Consider the following 17,714-nt stretch of genomic DNA (forward strand, 5'->3'; position numbering starts at 1 on the left):
CTCCTAAACACGGCTTTCTAAAATGATGGTTTAAAACGTAAGGAGCCATGAGTAAAGAGACACGAACAGGCTTAAAGCGCGCGGGGAAAGAGGTGCCGCCGTGAGATGAGTCTGGAGACAGTGGGCGCGGCCCGTGGACACCAGACACGGCGGATTTCAGCGCGAAGGGCTTGTCAGGAGCAACGCGGGGGTCCCCCCTAGTGGCGAGGGGACCACCTCAGGAGGGCAGAGTGATCCACGGTGTCCGTGACCCTCCCAAGAGGCCCGAGCCTGTGGTGCAGAGACTGGGGGGGCGGGGCTGGGGGGAAGGGTGCCTCTGCCGTCACGGCCGGGGGTTCAGAACCCCCACGCAACAGGCAGACGCGCAGAGCGTGAGGCTCAGGGCGGCGTGACCGCCGTGCCCGAGCCGTTGGACCAGCCCTCGGAGGAACGCGCTGTCCCCAAGCCGAAAGACACACACCCCTTCGAGTGCACGTGCAACGTCCGCCGCGGGAAGCCACATCCCGGGCCACGCGGCAAGTTCTAGAAGTTTAAACGCACTCAAGTCGTGCTCCGTGCGGCGTCTGCCTGCAGTGGGGTTAAACTGGCAGTCAACAATACAACCAACTCTAGAAAAACACCAAACTCTTTGGAAACTACATGGGAACTCCTGAATCACCCACAGCTCCCCGGGGTCGTCGGAAGGGGGACGTGGAGGCGCCGTGGGGGCAGCATGAAGGGACTCGGGAGGGCAGGCACTCGGGCACCGAGTGTCTCCCTCGGGGGGAGGCCCCCGTCGGCGCCCTGCAGCGCCGCCTTAACTAGGGAGGGGGGGCAAAGCGAAACCGAGGAAGGAGGAAAAACAGTCAAGATCGGAGCCAAAACCAACACAATCAAAACCAGAAAGACAATAAAGACAGTATTTGAACCCCAAAGCTGGTTCTTTGAGGGGAGCAGTGAAGTTGATCACGCTCTGGCCGGACTTATCTGGAGAGGAGAGGGCGGGAGTCGGGCCGCCAACCCCAGGAGGGGGAGGGGGAGGGCTGACGTCGTCTGAGCCGGACGGAGGGTCCGGGCCCCTTCCAGAGGGAAAGTGTGGCCAGCACACGCCTGCCGCCACTGAAAATGCAACCGTTAGTTACAAACTCCCTGCAGGGCCGGATGGACGCCCTGACCAAGTCCACGACACACAGTGAGAGAGAAGTAACGCTGATTCTACGCACATTTTCCTAGAAAATGGAAACGAAGGAGCCACCTAAACTCTCAGCAGGAACTTACTGTGATGTCAAAACCAGGAAAGACGTTAAAGAAAACCAGAGTAGCAGCACCTACGGACACTGACGTACAATGCTGAACAAAACCTCAGCAAATCAATGTGACAGTTCACGGAAGTGCTGGTCCACCACGACCAACGGGGAGGCAGGTGACCTGTCATACTTAAAAAACAATCAATGTCATTTGCCAAACCAACACAAAAGGATAAAAACCGTATGACTGCCTCAAGAGACCGCCCTTTGACCTCTGGGGTCCTGGCCCCGACATTCGGAGCCCAGCGGCCCCCAGCCCTCCCCGGTGCATCGGGGAGACCAGCGTGAAGTCCACGGGGCCACGAGCTCTCCAGGGGCCCAGCTCAGACATGGCTCCGAGGAGCGGGGTCTCCCACCCACCGCAGAGCCCGGGCGCGCACAGGGGCAGGTCTGCGGGGCTTCCGACTGTCCCTCAGGCCCCACCCCACTCTCCTGTCGGTGCCGTGGCCACCCCTCCGAGCCCCGGGCTTCCGGGGACATGGGCATTCCTACTTTCTGCCGCGTCGCCCCGAGGACTGAGCTCTCCAAGTCACCCGGTGGTGGGGTGGCGTCCACCTGCTCAGACGCACATGAAGCTGACGTGCCGTCACGGAAAGAAAGCGAGGGCCCCGGCCGGCCGCGCCCGCTCACCGGAGATGACCGAGTCGTTCAGCGCCTCCTCGTCCTGGTACAGCAGCAGGTCGTCCGGGAGCTCCGCGCGCACCAGCAGGTTCTCCTTGTTCTCCTCCGACTCCGCGGCCGCCGCCCGCGTGCCCTCCGGGGCGCCGTCGCAGCTCCAGGCCTCCTCCCGCTCCCGGCCCCGCTCCACGCTGGACGCTCTCGACAGGCGGACGTCCAGCCGCTTCTTCGGGGACCCCTTGCCGTCCCTGCCCTGAAAGCTGAGTCAGAGGGGCAGACACGTCACATGTGGTCCCTGCCACCCGGAAACACCGCGGGGCTGACAGGGGCCAACCACGGACGCCGCAGGGACGGCGCCCGGTACCAGAGAGGCTGGCCGGCTGGCTTCCGCCTCACACACGCAGGACGAGCAGCGCCACCGGCGCTCACACGGCTCCTAGTCGTGGGCACGCGGCGCGGAGGACGCGCTGGTCTGAGCAGTGCCCACGCCTGCCACCGAGCCTGCCACGGCGGCGCTCAGACCAGGGCTTCGGGGCAGCGGGAAGGGCATTTTGCTCGTCCGCGCTTCCACCACGCCCTGGGCGCGTCCTGCCGCCTGCTCGGCCCAGCAGCAGCTCGCTTCTCTGTCACACGCTCCAAGCCCTGGAACCAGGCTCCCCGGCACACCGGCCTCTGCCCTCAGGGGCCTCTCTGGTGAAGCACCCCCGCCCCGCACCCCACCCCTAGGATCCTCTGGGGAAACGCGGGGGCTTCATAGCCAGGTTCCCACAGGCCCCTCACAGAACGTGGCAACCAAGGCCAGAGCCCGGCGCCGACCTCAGAGGCCCGGCTCCTCGGGAGAGGCTGACTGCGAGCTGCAGGTGCTGACGCGGCGCAGGGCGCGCAGCCAGGGGACAGGCCCCGCGGGGAACCACGGCTTACGGGCCCTGGGGGGCCAGGGCCGAGCTACCTGTCCTGGCGGTGCTTGGTGGCCAGCGCCCGGTGCAGCTCCTCGATGACGCGGCTGGGGGGCAGCGGCCGGTGCACGGTGGAGGGATGCGGAGACCCCGTGGGCGTGGACAGCTGTCCTCGGACGGGAGGGTCCGTGTTCTTCCCGCTGGCATCTTGGAAGAGCACGGCCTGGCCTGGGGCGAGAGGACCGCCAAGAACGTGAGCGGGCGGGGGCGGGGCCGGGGCAGCGGAGACACGGGTGAGGATCCGCCGGGACACCGGCCCCTAGAGGCCCCCCCCAGCTCAGATGCCCCCCGGGGGCCACTGTCCCCTGTAAACACACCGGACAAATGCCGCACAGCTGAGCCCTTCACCTGCCCAGGGGACCCCCTGTCACACCTCAGGAGGGGACATTGATGCTCAGAAGCCGTGTCCAGGTCATGCCTCCCCAGGGCAGGGACTGGACCCTGGCACCCCGGCGCTGACCCCAGGGGTACTCGGCAGGGGCCAAAGGACTCCCTGTCAGGAGCTGGCCATCACCCAGTGGGCAGGGGCAGGGCCAGGGCCAGGGCAGCTGGCCCTGAGGGTTAAGTCTTGAGTCCCCAGGGTCCAGGCAGGGGAAGCGCAGGGGCCGAGGAGCAGGCCACGCCCAAGTACAAGGGCAAACACAGGGGAGCCTGCCCACCCTCATGGGGCTGTTGCGACCCAGGTCTGCTGGATACGATGACCTCGCCCTCACGGCGCCTGGTGAGGCCCTGCCCCTCCCTCCGGGACCGGTTCCTGACCAAACACCACAGCCTCACGCTCTTTGCCAGAAAAGCCAGACATGTGGGTTAAAGGTAAAAATTTTCCTACGTTTTTGTACACGTTAATATCTAGTACCCCAATATACTTTAATCACGTTTTAATTGTTGGCAACCCTGTTTAAAAACGGAACGCCGTACGGGCCCAGCACAGCAAGGCCAGGGTGTGGGGGAGGGGGCTGTGGAGTGGCAGGCAGCAGAGAGGGGAAGCCCTGGGCCGGCCTCCCAGGCAGGAGGGCCCCCCCAGCCCCCAGTGAGCCCAGGCGAGGGGCCTTTCCCCTCCTCTGCTGCCACCTAGTGTTCACGGGGTGAAGCGAACATTTCCCCGAAGGAATGGGAAGAGGGCAGTGGGAAAAAGACAAAACTCCCCAACGGAGTCTCAGCTGCGAGAGATCTGGGCCAAAGCCCGCAGCCCGCAGCCCCCTTCTGTCCCTTCTGTCCCTTCTGCTCCCGCCCCACCCCCGCAGCAGTGGGGGCACCGCCGACCAGCGCCCCCCTCGTGCGTCCACACAGGGCAAGGACCCAGCGAACGCCGGCCGGCCAGGGGCGTGAGGGCCGTGCGGTTCTGGCCGGGAAAGGCTCCCAGGAGGAGGGACAGGGGTGCGCTGACCCTGTGACCTGAGAGAAGGGAACATTCCGGCAGGGACAGTGGGGGGAGGGGCGCTTTGGGCCCCAGACTGGTCCTGGCCTTCATGGGCTGGAGCCCCCGACCCTCAGTTTCCTCCAGCGCCAGTCGGGCACCTGCCCTGCCCCCTGAGCACTTCGAACAAACCTGCGCATCGGGGTTTTTTTGGGGTGCCTGGGCTGGTGCACGCCCGGCAGGTGGAGGCAGCAGCGTCATGGGCGGGCAGCAGGTGACGGGCGGGGACCTGGAGCAGAGCAGCAGAGCGCCCTCGCCTCCACGCCCTCTGCCCCGAGGCTGCCAGTCAGGGTTCTCCCGGACTCCCCCCGCCCCCAGCCAGGGGCCAGCTTTTCCTGGACCGGCGGCATCTGGATACCGCTGTCTCAGCCATCTGGGACCGCTCAGCTGGCCCGGCCACGTGCCCCCCTCTCTGGACCCACTCGAACCTGCCCGCCGGCACCAGGCTTGCCAGGGCAACAACTAGTCAGCAAACAGAGACGACCAGACTCGGGGAGAGACTGGGCGAGGGAGGCCAAGAGGGAGGGGGAGACGCAGGACCCCCTCACCAGGCAGACAGGGAAAGGCCTCCTTTGGGCCTGGCTGTGTCTCCTGCTCCACAGGCCTCCTGCCCCTCGTGCTGGAGGGGCCTCGCTGATGACAGCCCCCCTGCCCCCAGCTCTGCCGCCCGCCCGCCCCCGCCCACAGCCTGCCGACGCCGAGGGCGAGACAGCTGGCCCCCAGCGGGAGGCCCGGCCAGGGCGGCGGAGGCACTGACCAACGGACGGATGGATGGATGGACAGATGGAAGGGAGGGAGAGAGGGAGGGGTGATGCACGAGGACCCACCTGTGATGCTTTTTGCGGCTTTGGCGCCTGCCTTGGGCGGCGGGGTGGGCAGCAGCGGGGGGCTGGGGAGCTGGCCCACCATGGGCCTCTCCAGGGTTCCGGGAGGACTGTCCAGGGCGTTGGGCCCAGCTAAGGCTTGGGGGGCCTCGTCGGTGGGAGGCGGAAGGCCGCTGGCAGCGTCTGCTCCTCCACCTCTGGAGGCCGAGGGCGTCTTGGCTGCGTCACAAGCAAACAGAGAGCTCCCAGAGCGTGGTTCCTCTGACCGGTGGGCGAGGGCAAGGGCTGCGGGGGCGGGAGGGGCGGCCGACGACGGGGGACCAAACACCAGGAGGGCACCTCGCACACAGACTTGACTTCCCGCGCCTTCAGCTGTCGACAGAACTGCCCACCCCACGCAGAGAGGGAGAGGGGAGGAAAACTCGGGGAGCCAGAGCCAGTCCGTTTCACCAGCTAGGGGGCGCCAAGGCTCCCACCTGGCCTGGGTGGGGGTCGCCGTCACAGGTCTTGGGATCAGACACACCTGGGCTCCAGGCGGGCCCTGGGCTCCCTCTGTGACCGTGGAGAGGTCCCGAAGCCCCCCTGCACCTGCGTGCACCCTTGCCCAGCTGTGCGTGACCAGTAACGGGAGTCCCCCGCTAGGTGAGGCGGCGACGAGCTGTGTGCCCGGCACTCGGCAGAGCCTCCCGGTCCACGGGCACTGAGGCCACGCCAGTTTTCAGCAGCACCACCACCCCCCCGGCACGCCAGATAGGCAGTGGAGGGTGGGGGGCAGGGATCAGCTTGCTGGGGCCCCCACCCCACCCCACCCCACCCCACCCCACCCGCCACTTGCAGCTACCGGTCCAGGCTCCCCTGGGGCAGCTCCTCCAGACCCTTGAGCGCCGCCCACACCCTGGCCCCCGTCACGTTCTCTCAGCCCACCCTCCCGCTTCCCGCTTCTCTGTCCAGCTCAGCGTCCCCCGCCCACCTCACCCACACCCCCAAGCCCCGCCCCCTCCCTCCCCACCGAACTGGATGGGTGTCCCACCTCCGGGTGAAGCCTGCAGCGCCCCACCCCCGAGGGGGGGCGACAGGGAAGCCCCAGGCCAGGCCACGCCAGGACTTCCGCCCTGGGCCCTCTGCTCCGCCTCCAGCTTCACGAAGGAACAATGGAGGCCGTTGGGTAGGCCCTTCCCCCCCCACCCCCCGCCCGACTCCTCTAACACAGACCGACTGTCCTCGACACCTGCCTGCCCCCTCCCCGCCCACCCTGCCCCGGGAGGCAGCCTCCTGCCCCCACCTCAGGACCCTGCCGCCCAGGCCCAGGCGAGGCCCTTGCTGTCCCGTCTTCACGCCCCTGGGGAGGTGCTGACACCCAGAACCACCTCGCCCCGCCGGTCCCCAAGTTGGGGTGGGGCCCATCATCCACTGGGGACCCGGCCTGGCAGCCCCGCCCCTCACCCACAGAGCAGGGCGCTGTCCGTGGTGCTAACCGCACATGCCGCCGGAGCCGGGCGGGGTCCCTGCCCGTGGGGAGTGCCCCGAAACTCAGCGGAGTGTGTGCTGCGCATCCCGTGGGCCCCTTCCTCGTTGCCCTTCAACCATCTCAGCAGCGGCCCTGGCCCCCAGCACTGCCCAGAGGGACCTGGAGCCAATGGGGGCATTCCCTCCCTGCCCTCCACAGGGGCCACTAGCCGCCTGCGGCTGGTGAGCACCCGATGAACAGCCGGTGTGACCGAGAGCCGGACTCCGGTTTATTTAACCAACAGCCACACCCCAAGGGTGTCCTCACAGTGGGTGACGGCCGGGCGGGACGGCTCTGGGTCTCCAGGGGTCAGCGGCCACACCCACACCCGCTCAGCCCGAGAGCCCGCAGCAGGGATTCCCACCCGTCCACGGAGGTGCCCCTCCCCACGAGCCCCAAGTGGAACATGGCTTCCCCACTCTGCTCCGAAGGCCCTGGGACACCACGACCCAGCCGCTCAGCCCCCACCCTCCTCCTAAGACTCCCCCCTCACTCACCCACACTCGCCACGCGGTGACCCCCGGCGCCCCGGCCTGTCTGAGGGGCTGCACCTCACTCGCTAAGCCCACACCTCCCCTGCATTCCCCCCGAGTGCCTGTAGCCGCCGCAGTAGCTTGGAATCCTGTTGAACCTGAAACTGTAACGCCCCTTTAAGTCTCAAACGGTGTAAGGAAGAAAAAATGGATTCGGACGACAGAGTGAGCTCCGCACTTGCCCTGATCTGGGGATATCTTCCTTGGGCCTCCCTGCCTGGCCCTGGCCAGCAGAGGGCGCTGCCCACCCACTCAACACTCAGCAGAGGCTCCCACGTGGTCCCAGAAACCCCAGGAGGAGCCCGGGTCGGGGAACAGGAGTCACGGAAGCCCCCCTGCTCCCACCACTCTGGGAGACGACCCGCAGGCTCGACGGCCCGCCCCACCCTCGAAGGTCCTGCACCCGACTCTGCGCTCCAGAAACCGTGGGGGCAGCCCCGGGGGGCGGGGGGGGGGGGCAGGGCGGCAGCGCTCCGCTCAGCTGTCAGGACCCCACCCACCTCCACCCCCTGACTCCTGCTGCAGGACTCCGGTGTCCAGTTTCCCGGGAGGACCCCTGAGAGGAGGGTGGGACTGTCCCACGGCCACAATTCCTCCACCCCTAACTCATGTGGGGTCCCGTCGGGGTGGCCCCTGGTGGCTGGTGCCCGCCACGCTGGAGGGACGCTGGGGAGGGACGGGCGCGGCGGCGAGCGGCACAGGTGTGCGCCGGGCAGCAGCGGCAGCGGAGGACAGATGCCCACCCAGCTGCGAAGCAGAAGCCCCACCCGTGGGCTGTCCTCCTCCAGGCCTGGGTTTCCGACCGCCCACAAGTGCAGGACACAGTTCAAGTTCAGCGCCCACACTGTGCCTGACACGCCTACGGCTGCGGCTTTACTAGGGAACGGGCCCGCTGCTCCACGGGATGGCCGCTGGCCGGTCAGAGGTGTAGGGGGATGGTCGCCCCAGAGCACCCGCAGGCTTCTCCGCAGGGCGCATGCCTGCCTTCCTCCCACCCCCCCCTTTCATCGCCCCACCCCCCCAGCTGGCAACCATCACACCCACTCAACTGGAAACGACCCCCCACCCCCGCTCACAGCCGCACCAGTAACTGCTCAGGGAGGCAGACACTGGGCCGAGTCCTTCCCTCGACTCAGGCCCATCTCACGGAGGGGCGGGGAGAGGCCTGGGGCCGGGCACCGAGCCCACCTGGTGGAGAAGCAGCGAGGAGCGGCCACCCCCCACCTGGGCGCCATGCGGGTGGGAGGCCCCCACCCCCCTCTCAGGACAGGCTGGGCTCTGGGCAGGGGGCAGCCCCTGCTGTGCGACTTGCCACACCCGTGTCCTGCCCGGGGGTCCTGGGCCCAGTGAAGACGCTGCCACCGGACGCCAGCCCCGAGGGGGAAAGTCTGCTGCTCCAAAGCCCCCGGGATCGTGGGCAGCACCTCTCACTGGCTGTGCAGACCCGGGGAGGTGGAGGAGGGAGAGCTTCCGGCCACACCTGCACCCAACCTCGGGGTGCAGTGTGCAGGGCTCAAGCCGGGGGCCTCTGAGGATGGTCTCCCGATGGCCCTGGCCGGTGGCCACCCTGGGAGCAGGTCGGCCCACACAGTCGCCAGCTGATACCTGCGTCATCCGCGTGGCTGTCCGCGGACAGCGGCCGGTCCAGGGGAGCCTGCTCTGTCCCGGCGGCCGGGGGCCTTCCCGGCTGGGCATCCTCCGGAGCCTGGGCCTCCTGCCCGGGGGCGGGTGGCTCACTCTGCGCGGCTCGGGGGCCTCCGCCAGGGCTGCCCACCTTGCTTTCAGCATCTGCAAGGAAACTCGGCTGTCAGCCTGGCCTGCCCGCCCTTCCTGCTTCCACACGCGGCCAGGGCCTCACCGGGCCGTGTCCCTCCCCAGGACCCTGTGCGGTGTCCTACTCCTGCCCCCCACACCCAAGTCCCTGGGTACCCCTGTCGTCGCCTCGGCCCCTGCCCTCACACCTGCCTGTGCACTCCCCTCCAGTCCCGTGGAGACGGGGCACGGGCCGCCACCCGCACCTGTCCCCGTGGAGACGGGGCACGGGCCGCCACCCGCACCTGTCCCCCCGGGGGCCCCTCCGCCCCGTCCCTGCACTCTGCCCCGGGGCTGCTTCGGTTAGTGAGGCGCTAGCAGGTCTCAGTGGCTTCAAAAATGCTCGCATGCCAGCTGCTCCTGTGCGCCCCTGCCCAGAGGACACTCCTGGCTGGCCAGCTGGAGGACGAGAGGCAGGTGGGGCAGGGCTGAGCTGCCCCCAAGGTGCCAGGGTGTTTGTTAGGTGACGTCACTGTGGCCACAGAGAACAGATTCAACTCTGCCCCCACCTCCCCACAGCGGTCCCCTTACACAAACGGTTCTCAGTAACCCACCACACACACACACACACCGGGCACCTAAGACCCGGGGAGGCAGAAAGGAACGGGCCACGATCCTCACCCCCGTGGGCTTCCACTCTCAGGCTCACCCGCCCAGGAACAGGGGACCGCCAAGGGCTGAGTGTGTCACAGAGCACGGGGCCCCTGGGTGCAGACGGGCAGCCATCCCAGAAAAATGGCTCCAGGCCCCTGGCAGGGCTGAGAGGGAGACCCGGCTGCCCTTGTTTGGGGCTCAGCTGCTGGAGCCTTTGAGGGTCTGGCCTTGACCCCTTAGGGTCACATCTTACTGACGGTGAGGCCCAGCACTGAGGAGTTTAATGCCAGGGTCAGGTCGCATAGCCACCAGGGGGCAGGTCCAGGCTGGGAGACGCAGCAGCTGACAGAGCCCCCCTTCTGAGACCCAGGTCACTGTCCCTTGCAGGCCTCCCTCAGTCCCCACAGTTGGTTTGCCGGCCATCACAGAGCGGAGGGGCTGTATGACCCACAAGCATTCTCGCAGCCGGGAGGCAGCCGTGGGGACGCCCCCCGGGCCCAAAGACCTGCTTCCACGCCGCTCCCCTCCGCGGTGGGGGAGGGACGAGGAGCCAGGAGCCTCTCTGCCTGCTGTCCTCGGGTCCTGCAGCAGGGGGGCCCCCCACCCCAGAGTGCCAGCGAGTTCGAGAGGGCGCAGGCCATCCTGCTGGGACCGCTATGCGGTTAGTGACGACGGTCCCTCACCTCAGCAGCCTGCACACCGGGAACGAGCCGGCGGGGACACCGGGCCCGGAGGACCCGAGGTCTCCAGGCTTCCGGGGACTCCACAGAGCTGCCCCCGGCACAGCGCAGGCCCCGAACGCCCCCCCGCCCCCGCTTCCTCAGCTGGGCGGGCTCAGAGCTGCAGCCCTTAATCTTGCTCAATGAAAAGTTACAGTTCCCAAAATAGCCCTGGTGGCAGGGCGGTTGCTAGGAAACGCTGGTGGGGGTGGAGAGCCGTGGGCGCGGCCCCCCTTCCCGCCCCGTTTCCACACTGCCCTTTCCCTCCTGAGAACCAGGCCGCAGAGCGGAGCGTGGGGCTGAGCCCGTGCGGTCCGCAGCGTGACCAGGGAGAGGGGGTGCGCCACACACACGCCGGCACACACGGTGCACGCACACACCGCGCCCGCAAGCACGCCCATGCACGCACTGCCCCGGCTTCCCGGCCGCACGGGGACCAGACAGCCCCGCTGCCGCCACCCCATTCCCCTGAGGGAAGCTCCCTGTGTCTCTCGGGTCATCAGGACGCCAGCGGGGTGACAAGTCTCTCTCGGCCAGTGACGGATGGGACCCCCTGAGGCGTACCTAGGCCCTGACCTTGAGTTTGGCTTTGCCCCCAGCAAGAGGCCCTTTCCGGGGCGTGCACTCCTGGAACCCTTCAGGGAAACGCCGCGGGGGCACAAGCGGAGTGGCCCAGGAACACGCAGCAGCGTCTGGCAGAGACCCCCGCTGGCTCCTGCCCTCGCTCACGGCCCTGGGGGGGCCGTGCAGAGGGGCGGGGGCCGGCCCGCACCCGTCACTCGTGTCAGAGAAGGACGGCCACAGCCGTGAAGACGGAGAGAGAGAAGAAAGGGGCCCCTCCCCCTGCAGACCTGATCCCAGCGGGTCCGTCCCACAAACAGTCCTTCCCGGGGTCCCAGGAACCGAGATGGGACATAAAACGCAAGTGTGGATGCATCATAAAATCAGCCCCCCCAGAGGACGGAGGGAAAACCATGCCCTGGACAGGCCTTGGGGGTCAGCTCCCAGGGTCACGCCGGTGACCGCTGCACGGGCAAACTCCAGGGTGTCTGCTTACACGTGAGTGGGTGGGTGAGAGAGCCGTCCCTCCCTCCCGGGGTCTGTCCTGGCCAACAAATCTTAAGTTTGAGGTCTTGGAGCCGCTAAGGACATGGGTGGCTCTGGGAGGGTCTGTGGCCTGAGCCTGTGGGAACTTCTGTCGCCTGCTCAGCCTCTAAGCATCCACACTGTTGTGGCCACAGAATGGCACCCCTGGCTGCAGGGCCGTGCGGCGGGTTGGGAGCAGATGCTGCAGCTCAGGAAGACCCCATGACCCAAACCCAGGAGACCACAGCTGCCCCCCTGGGGGCAGGGGAGCTGCATTCCCACTCAGAGCTGCTGCCCACTCGGGAGACTCGGGACTCAGGGCTCCAGAGCCCTGTCACCCAGCAGGACTCGCTGTCCCAACCCAGGTCCCCCTGAGGCCTACCCACGCCCTGACCTTGAGCTTCGCTTTGCCCCCAGCAAGGGCCCTTTCCGAGCAGGCGCACGACAGGAATGCCAGGGCAAGGAGGTGTCCACCGTGAACGTGCCCCCAAGTCCCACGGCCAGAGCACGGCCAGGGAGGGGACACGCAGCAAGAACGCCGGAGGACCTGTCCCGGCTCAGTGCACCACCCTCCACTCCGCTCCCCGAAGACGCCAGGCCCCTTCCCGGAGGCAGCGCCTGGGGCCTGCCCTCTAGCACACCCTCCAGCCCAGCGAAGCCCCAGGCAGGCTGCCTGCAGACCCCTCCCTGTGGCCCCGGGGCTGCCCTGAGCCCCTGCTGAGGCCTGGAGGTGCCCGGCTGCTTCCCAGAGACTGTGACCATCGTGGCTCCGGCCACGCTGGAAAGGAGGGACAGACGCACTGTGCTGCTGGATCCCACTGCCGCGCCAGGTCCCGGCTCCCACCCCCAGGCACCCCACCCGCCTCCCCTCAGCTCACTTCACGGGGCACCCTGCTTCTTCCCACCACGGGGCCCTGCTCCTCGGGGCCGCACACCAGCGGCTGGGAGGGCCGGAAAGCGTGGGAGCCGCTCCACAGCGCTCCGGGTCAGAGCTGCCCGGGCGGCCCTCCCGTGCGGCACGTGGCCAGCCAGCCGGGCAGGCGCCCATGTCCAGTGCTCCGGGTGCCTCTGGCCTGGGCGGCACCAGACTCCTCTCCACTGGGACTCCAAAACACCAGAGTGCGTCACAAAGCTGCGCTCACGGAACCCCCTCCCCAGCCCCCGGCCCCTGGACCAAGTCACAGACACACTGCTGGCCGCCTGTCCCCCTCGCTGCGCGTCCTGAGCGGGCGGCGCGTGGCCCAGCTGTGCCCCCAGCAGCCAGCACCGCGCTGCACGTAGGCAGGTGCTCCTCCAGGACACGCCGGCGTACTAAGTAGGAAGTGCATTTGCGACACCCGAAAAACAGACATCGCATCTCAGGCCCCTCCAGGTCCTGGTATGTGATCACTCAGAGAGAGAGAGGCTGCCGCCAGCCTGCCCCCTGGAGGGGGGAGGGGGGAGGGCAAACCCTAGCCCCCATCTGCTCCCTTGCTTGAGCGAAAAGGGGCCCCGCCCCCTCACACAGTTCGAAAGGTCAAAGGGACTCTCCTAGTTCACCAGTTACTCAAAACCCAACTTCACCACCCACAAGTGTGTCCTGCGGCAGCCACGGCCACGCTGCTGTGTACGTCAGCGTCCCCTCGCCTGTGGCCGAGTCAGCAGTCGTGACGGGGACCCTGTGGCCCCCCGGGCCCGAAATACCAGCCACCCAATGCTCCGCAGGGAGGGCTGGCTGACCTGCGCGGGGCGTCGTCACACGTGCGGGGACCGGGAGCCCCAGCAGCCGCACGGCCTGGCAGTCACCCTGCCGCCCCAGTCTGTCCCCGAGTCTGTGCTCTCTGCCCGTCAGACAGAGGCTCTCACTCCGGGGACGCGAGCTGCCCTTCCAGAAGCCTCTTTCTTTAGTGCCCCGCCCCCCGTCTTTCCCAGGGGTCGGTCCCTGTCCCCATTCAGTCCCCGGTCACCGGCGACCCCGTTCTCCCCGACAGCTGACACACGGGCCTCAGCTCTCTGCTTTCGCCCCCTTCCCCGGATCCGGAGTCAGGTCTGTGGGCACCAGATGCAGCGTGGGCATCGTCCCGTCCGACGAGGCAGCCCCCCAGCCCCCCGGAAGGTGACTGCTCCGAGCTGGCGCCCAACTCCCTGACGGGCTCTCGGAGGCCCTAGGGGCTGAGCCCGAGGGCCGTGACTCGGGCGTGGCTCCCACTGTGGAGGCCCTAGCTTGGGGGGGTCCAGCGCCACACAAGGACACCGGACTTCCCCAACTTCCACGCCGCCTGACGGCTCCTGGGCCCGGGAGGGACTCCCGGGAGGGACCGCCCACTTCCCGGCCCCACGACCCCTGCCCCACCACGACCCCTGCCCCCACTTACCCTGCTCCACCATCTCCAGCAGCCCCTTCTTGATGAGCTCCTCCCGACCTTGCCGGCCGGCCGCCTTCTTCTCCAGCACTGTGCACACACACGCAGCCGGGGAGCCGGGGTGCGGCATCCAGAAGACACAGAGAGGCGGCAGGTGAGGTGAGGTGGGGTCAGGGCCCGGTCCCCAGGGGGGCTGCACTGGGGAGCCCCCAGCCTCCTCACCGACACTTTCCAAGCAGGCACCCCGCCCCCAGATGCCCTCTGCCACACGCCCCTTAACGAAGGAGCCCCACACTGGCCTCCCTCTGCCCCCAGTCCCCAGGGCGCTCTTCTGCGGTTCCTATTGTCGGCTGTTAAAACACATCCTGACCGCTCTCCGTTCATAATGCGGCGGCCTCTGTGCGGCCGTGCCCCAGAGCGCCCTCCACACCCCCAGGTTAATGCTTTCAAAGAACTCACCAGGCTCGGGGAGCGGGGAGGGCCAAGTCCCGCCCCCCAGGCCCCCAGTGCAGGCACCAAGGCTTGCGGGGGTGGGGGGGACTCCTCCCTGGGAGAACCCTTCCTGCCCCCACCCCCGGAACCAGAGGGAAGCACTCAGCAACTCACTCTCATGCTCTCTCTCTCCTCTAGCTGTCCAAACACTGTCTGCCTGCAGTTGACCCCAATTTCCAAACACGAACCCACACAGTCCTGAGACCCTCGCCTTCAAAGGCGCAGTGTGCCGGCTGCCACGCCTGCGTGCCGCCCGCGTGTACAGGCAAGTGCTCTGCCCGAGCGGCTGCAGGGGCACCTAACAGAGCGGCCCGCCTGCCACAGCTTCAAGTTCAGCAGCAGCGGACAGGGGTCAGGGCACTGAAGTTGGTCCATTTGTTCACAATCGTCTACTAAGCACCTACTATGTGCCAGGGGCTGGGCAAGGGCTGGGGGTACCCACTGGGGAGCAGAACCAACTCAGCGCCCCTTCGGGACAGTGCTGAACGTCCTCCCGGCCGGAAGCGTGCCGTCACCACCTGCCGTCGTGGCCAGTTTGCTGCAGTCACCGTGCGTGCCCTGCCGTCCAGTCCAACGGTCTGTTCCCAGCAGGGACTGCGAGGGGCGCAACCCAGCCTCCCCCAGAGCCGGGGAGGCCGGGTGTAAGCAAGCGGGCAGAGTCGAGTGGGGGTCCCTCGGGGTCCTCAGAGGGAGGGCGGGCGTGGGGGCGCGGGTTCCCCAGTGGGAGGCCCTCGGGAAGAGCTCAGGGCTGAGGCCCACCCCTGCACCACCAGCTGCTCTTCGGGCCCCGGGGCCCAGCGCCAGGAAAGTGGGTGGGGCAGGGGGCTTGTGAGAAGCCGGGGTCTTGGGGCAGGCGGCCCTGCCTCTTTGACAAGGTCCCGGGGGACACGTGGGCCCCTAGGGTCTGGGTGCTGACGTGTCCTGGCTGGGTGGGTGGGACCCGGCAGGACCCGAGGAGGGGGGTGACCCTAAACTGAGGTGGCGCAGCTGCCCCTGGCTGCCACAAGCCGCCAAGCGTGGCCTGCCCTCCGGTGCGGGCCGGGAAGACCGCGCTGGCCACTGGCACGCGGTGGCCGTGACGCCGGGCCCCAGCCCCGTGCTCACCGGATGTCGTCTGCTTCAGCTTCTCGTTTTTCTTTTTCCTCCATTTCCAGGGTTTGAAGATCCTGCCCAGGGTGGCCAGCTTGCTGCTCCTCCTCGCGGGGGGCGTCCGCGGGCCTGGGACCAGGCACCCCGAGCGCGCCGGGGGGGCGGGGTCCATCTCATCTGCAGGATGAAAGCAGGGCCGACGCAAGTGACCACCCATCCTGCAGGGTCCCCCGAGGAGCCGCCCTGCTTCTCTGGGGCCTGGGGCTCAAGAGGCCTTTGGAGGCTCGTACCAGCCAGGGGCACCCACGGGGGCCACATGGCAGCTTATGAGCGGGTGGGTGGCCGCAGTTCCCTCCTGTGAGCCCCTCCCCAGCCCCCTGGAGGTCCTCGCCCAACCCCGCCTTCAGCCAGGGCCATCTGGAGAAACTGCATTCCGGGAAGAAGTCCCTCCGACCCCAGGACCTTTGCACGTGCCACGCCCCCCACTTGTGCCCTGCAAGCTTCGGCTGCTCCGCAGAGCCTGCCTCCCTCCAGGAGCCTGTCCTTTCCTGTCCAGACAAGGTCCAGCCCCCGGCCCTCCACTCCTGCGGGGACTCGGCGCGGGCACCCTGCCCCAGGGGCCGCTCGACACCGGCTCTGCTGCGGTGCGGCACACCCCGGCCGTGCCCCTCGGTGAGCAGCGGCGGAGTACGTCCCTGAGTGGACAGCCCGATGCCACGTTGCTCAGAAAACGAGGCCGTTCTGTCCTCCCTGTGGGGTGCAGAGAGACGGGGTCCAAGGAAGCACACGGCACGGGTGCGCCCCCAGGAGACGGGCGGCAACCCTCTCACCCACGGGCAGGGCACCGCAGGGTCACTGTCCCCCCCCCCCCACACACACACACGACCCGCACACAGTGACGGGACACAAGGCAGATGCGGGCGAGCAGACGGGAAGCCCAGCTGGGGTGGGTCGGCGCACAGAACAAACAGCACGGGCCGAGTGCGGGCAGGCGGGACTTGTGTGAGGTGCACTAATTTTTTTTCCCAGCGAGCGGGACCAGAGAAAATGTGACTAAGGAGACAGGGAGGGGCAGAGCCGTGTGAAACAGGGCAGGGCGGCTCCCCCAGCTCCCCGACCCCCACCTGACGGCCAGAGCTGAGGCTGCAGTTCAGGCACAAACGCCCGAGGGGCCCCAACCCCTCCTGGGGAGGGTCAGTGAGGGGACCCGAGTCCCCGACAGGCGCTCGGACCGACGCCCCAGGGTCCTGCAGACGAAGGCGGCCACCCACCCGCCGTCGGCGAGGGGAGGCCGGAGGCCTGTGACCCCCACCTCCAGGAGGCGCTGTTTCCCCCCACAGTGGGCCTCCAGGGCAGATGTGGCCATCGCGTCCACGGGACAGCTGGCCACGCTGGGCAGTGCCGTTTTGTCAGCTGTCACCGAGCAAGAGACGCCGAGGTGCGAGGCCTAACCCCAGAGACGGCTCTGCACCTCTAAGCTGCTAGGGCGACCACATACATCTGTCACCCAGACCAAGACGCAGTGAGGGGACCAAGACAAGAGTCACCGGCCAGGATGTGTTCCTGCCCGCTCGCTCTCAGTGAGGCACGAGCAGCGTGCCCGGGGACTGTGGCCCCAGGAGGTCCGCGGGGCAAGCCCAGGAGGAGGTCTTCTCATCCCGGACGAGCCAGGGGCGTCTCAGCTCAGAACTTGTCCCTGCGGACTCAGTGACCAGGAGGACACCAAGGCAATGACATTCCCCACTTGCTCCCCCCCCGTAACCCTGACGCCTGGCACCCAGTGGGGGCGGTGTGCGGACAGGTGAGCCAGTGACCGGGCCAGGGAAACCCGCGGGGGCCGCTCAGGATCCCTCCTGCCCTGGTCACCCAGCTCCACGCCCAGCGTGTGGGACGCGGCCGGTCCTCCCCGCCCTGGGCCGTTTCCTCCCCGATAGCCTCCTCGCCTTTCCTTTCCGTGCCCGTGAACGCCAGATGGAGAGGCATGGCCAATGCCACCTGCTCCCGGGGAAGCTGGCCGTCCTGGAGGCATTCTGGGCACCATTTGCCAAGAACTGGCCCAGTGTCCCCCAGCCTCGGGGCTCATCCCACTAGACGAAGACCCGCACAGGTGAGCCGGGGGACGACGGGGCGCCCCTGCTCCACACCCTGCAGGGCTCCGAGAAGGGTGGGGGCCGCCACAAGAAACATGCACACTCGACAAGACAACACGAACATACGGGGAAATGCGGGGGAGGGGTTCTGAACGGGGCTGCAGCATCCCGGGGCAGAGACCTCATGTGGGCGGCACCGGAGAGCCCACATGTGGCTCTGAGCTTCCCAGAAGCCAAAACAAAAAGGAAGAGCACACAGAACAAATGACAGGTCAGACCGCAAATCCCACCCTGTGTCTGCACCTGCATTGCCGAGACGGTGGCCCAGGTCACCGGAGAAAGGAAGGGG

The 17,714-nt window shown here is 67.8% G+C and overlaps 1 protein-coding gene across 3 annotated transcripts in view; it reads right to left on the reverse strand.

Annotated features, from left to right (window-relative positions):
- Nucleotides 1-17,714, reverse strand: part of PHACTR3 (phosphatase and actin regulator 3) — a 96,864-nt gene that overhangs the window by 21,224 nt on the left and 57,926 nt on the right. For all 3 annotated transcript variants that reach the window (XM_045833272.1, XM_045833273.1, XM_045833274.1), the window contains exons 2-7: nt 15,291-15,452; nt 13,707-13,784; nt 8,747-8,929; nt 5,105-5,320; nt 2,854-3,028; nt 1,917-2,164 (exon numbers count right to left, since the gene is read on the reverse strand). In XM_045833272.1, coding sequence (XP_045689228.1) covers nt 1,917-2,164; nt 2,854-3,028; nt 5,105-5,320; nt 8,747-8,929; nt 13,707-13,784; nt 15,291-15,452 — 1,062 coding nt within the window. The remainder of the gene's footprint in view (nt 1-1,916; nt 2,165-2,853; nt 3,029-5,104; nt 5,321-8,746; nt 8,930-13,706; nt 13,785-15,290; nt 15,453-17,714) is intronic.

The sequence above is a fragment of the Phyllostomus hastatus genome, unplaced genomic scaffold, assembly GCF_019186645.2.
Source record: "Phyllostomus hastatus isolate PE091 unplaced genomic scaffold, TTU_PhHast_1.1 phas_contig_17, whole genome shotgun sequence".
NCBI classification, from domain to species: domain Eukaryota; kingdom Metazoa; phylum Chordata; class Mammalia; order Chiroptera; family Phyllostomidae; genus Phyllostomus; species Phyllostomus hastatus.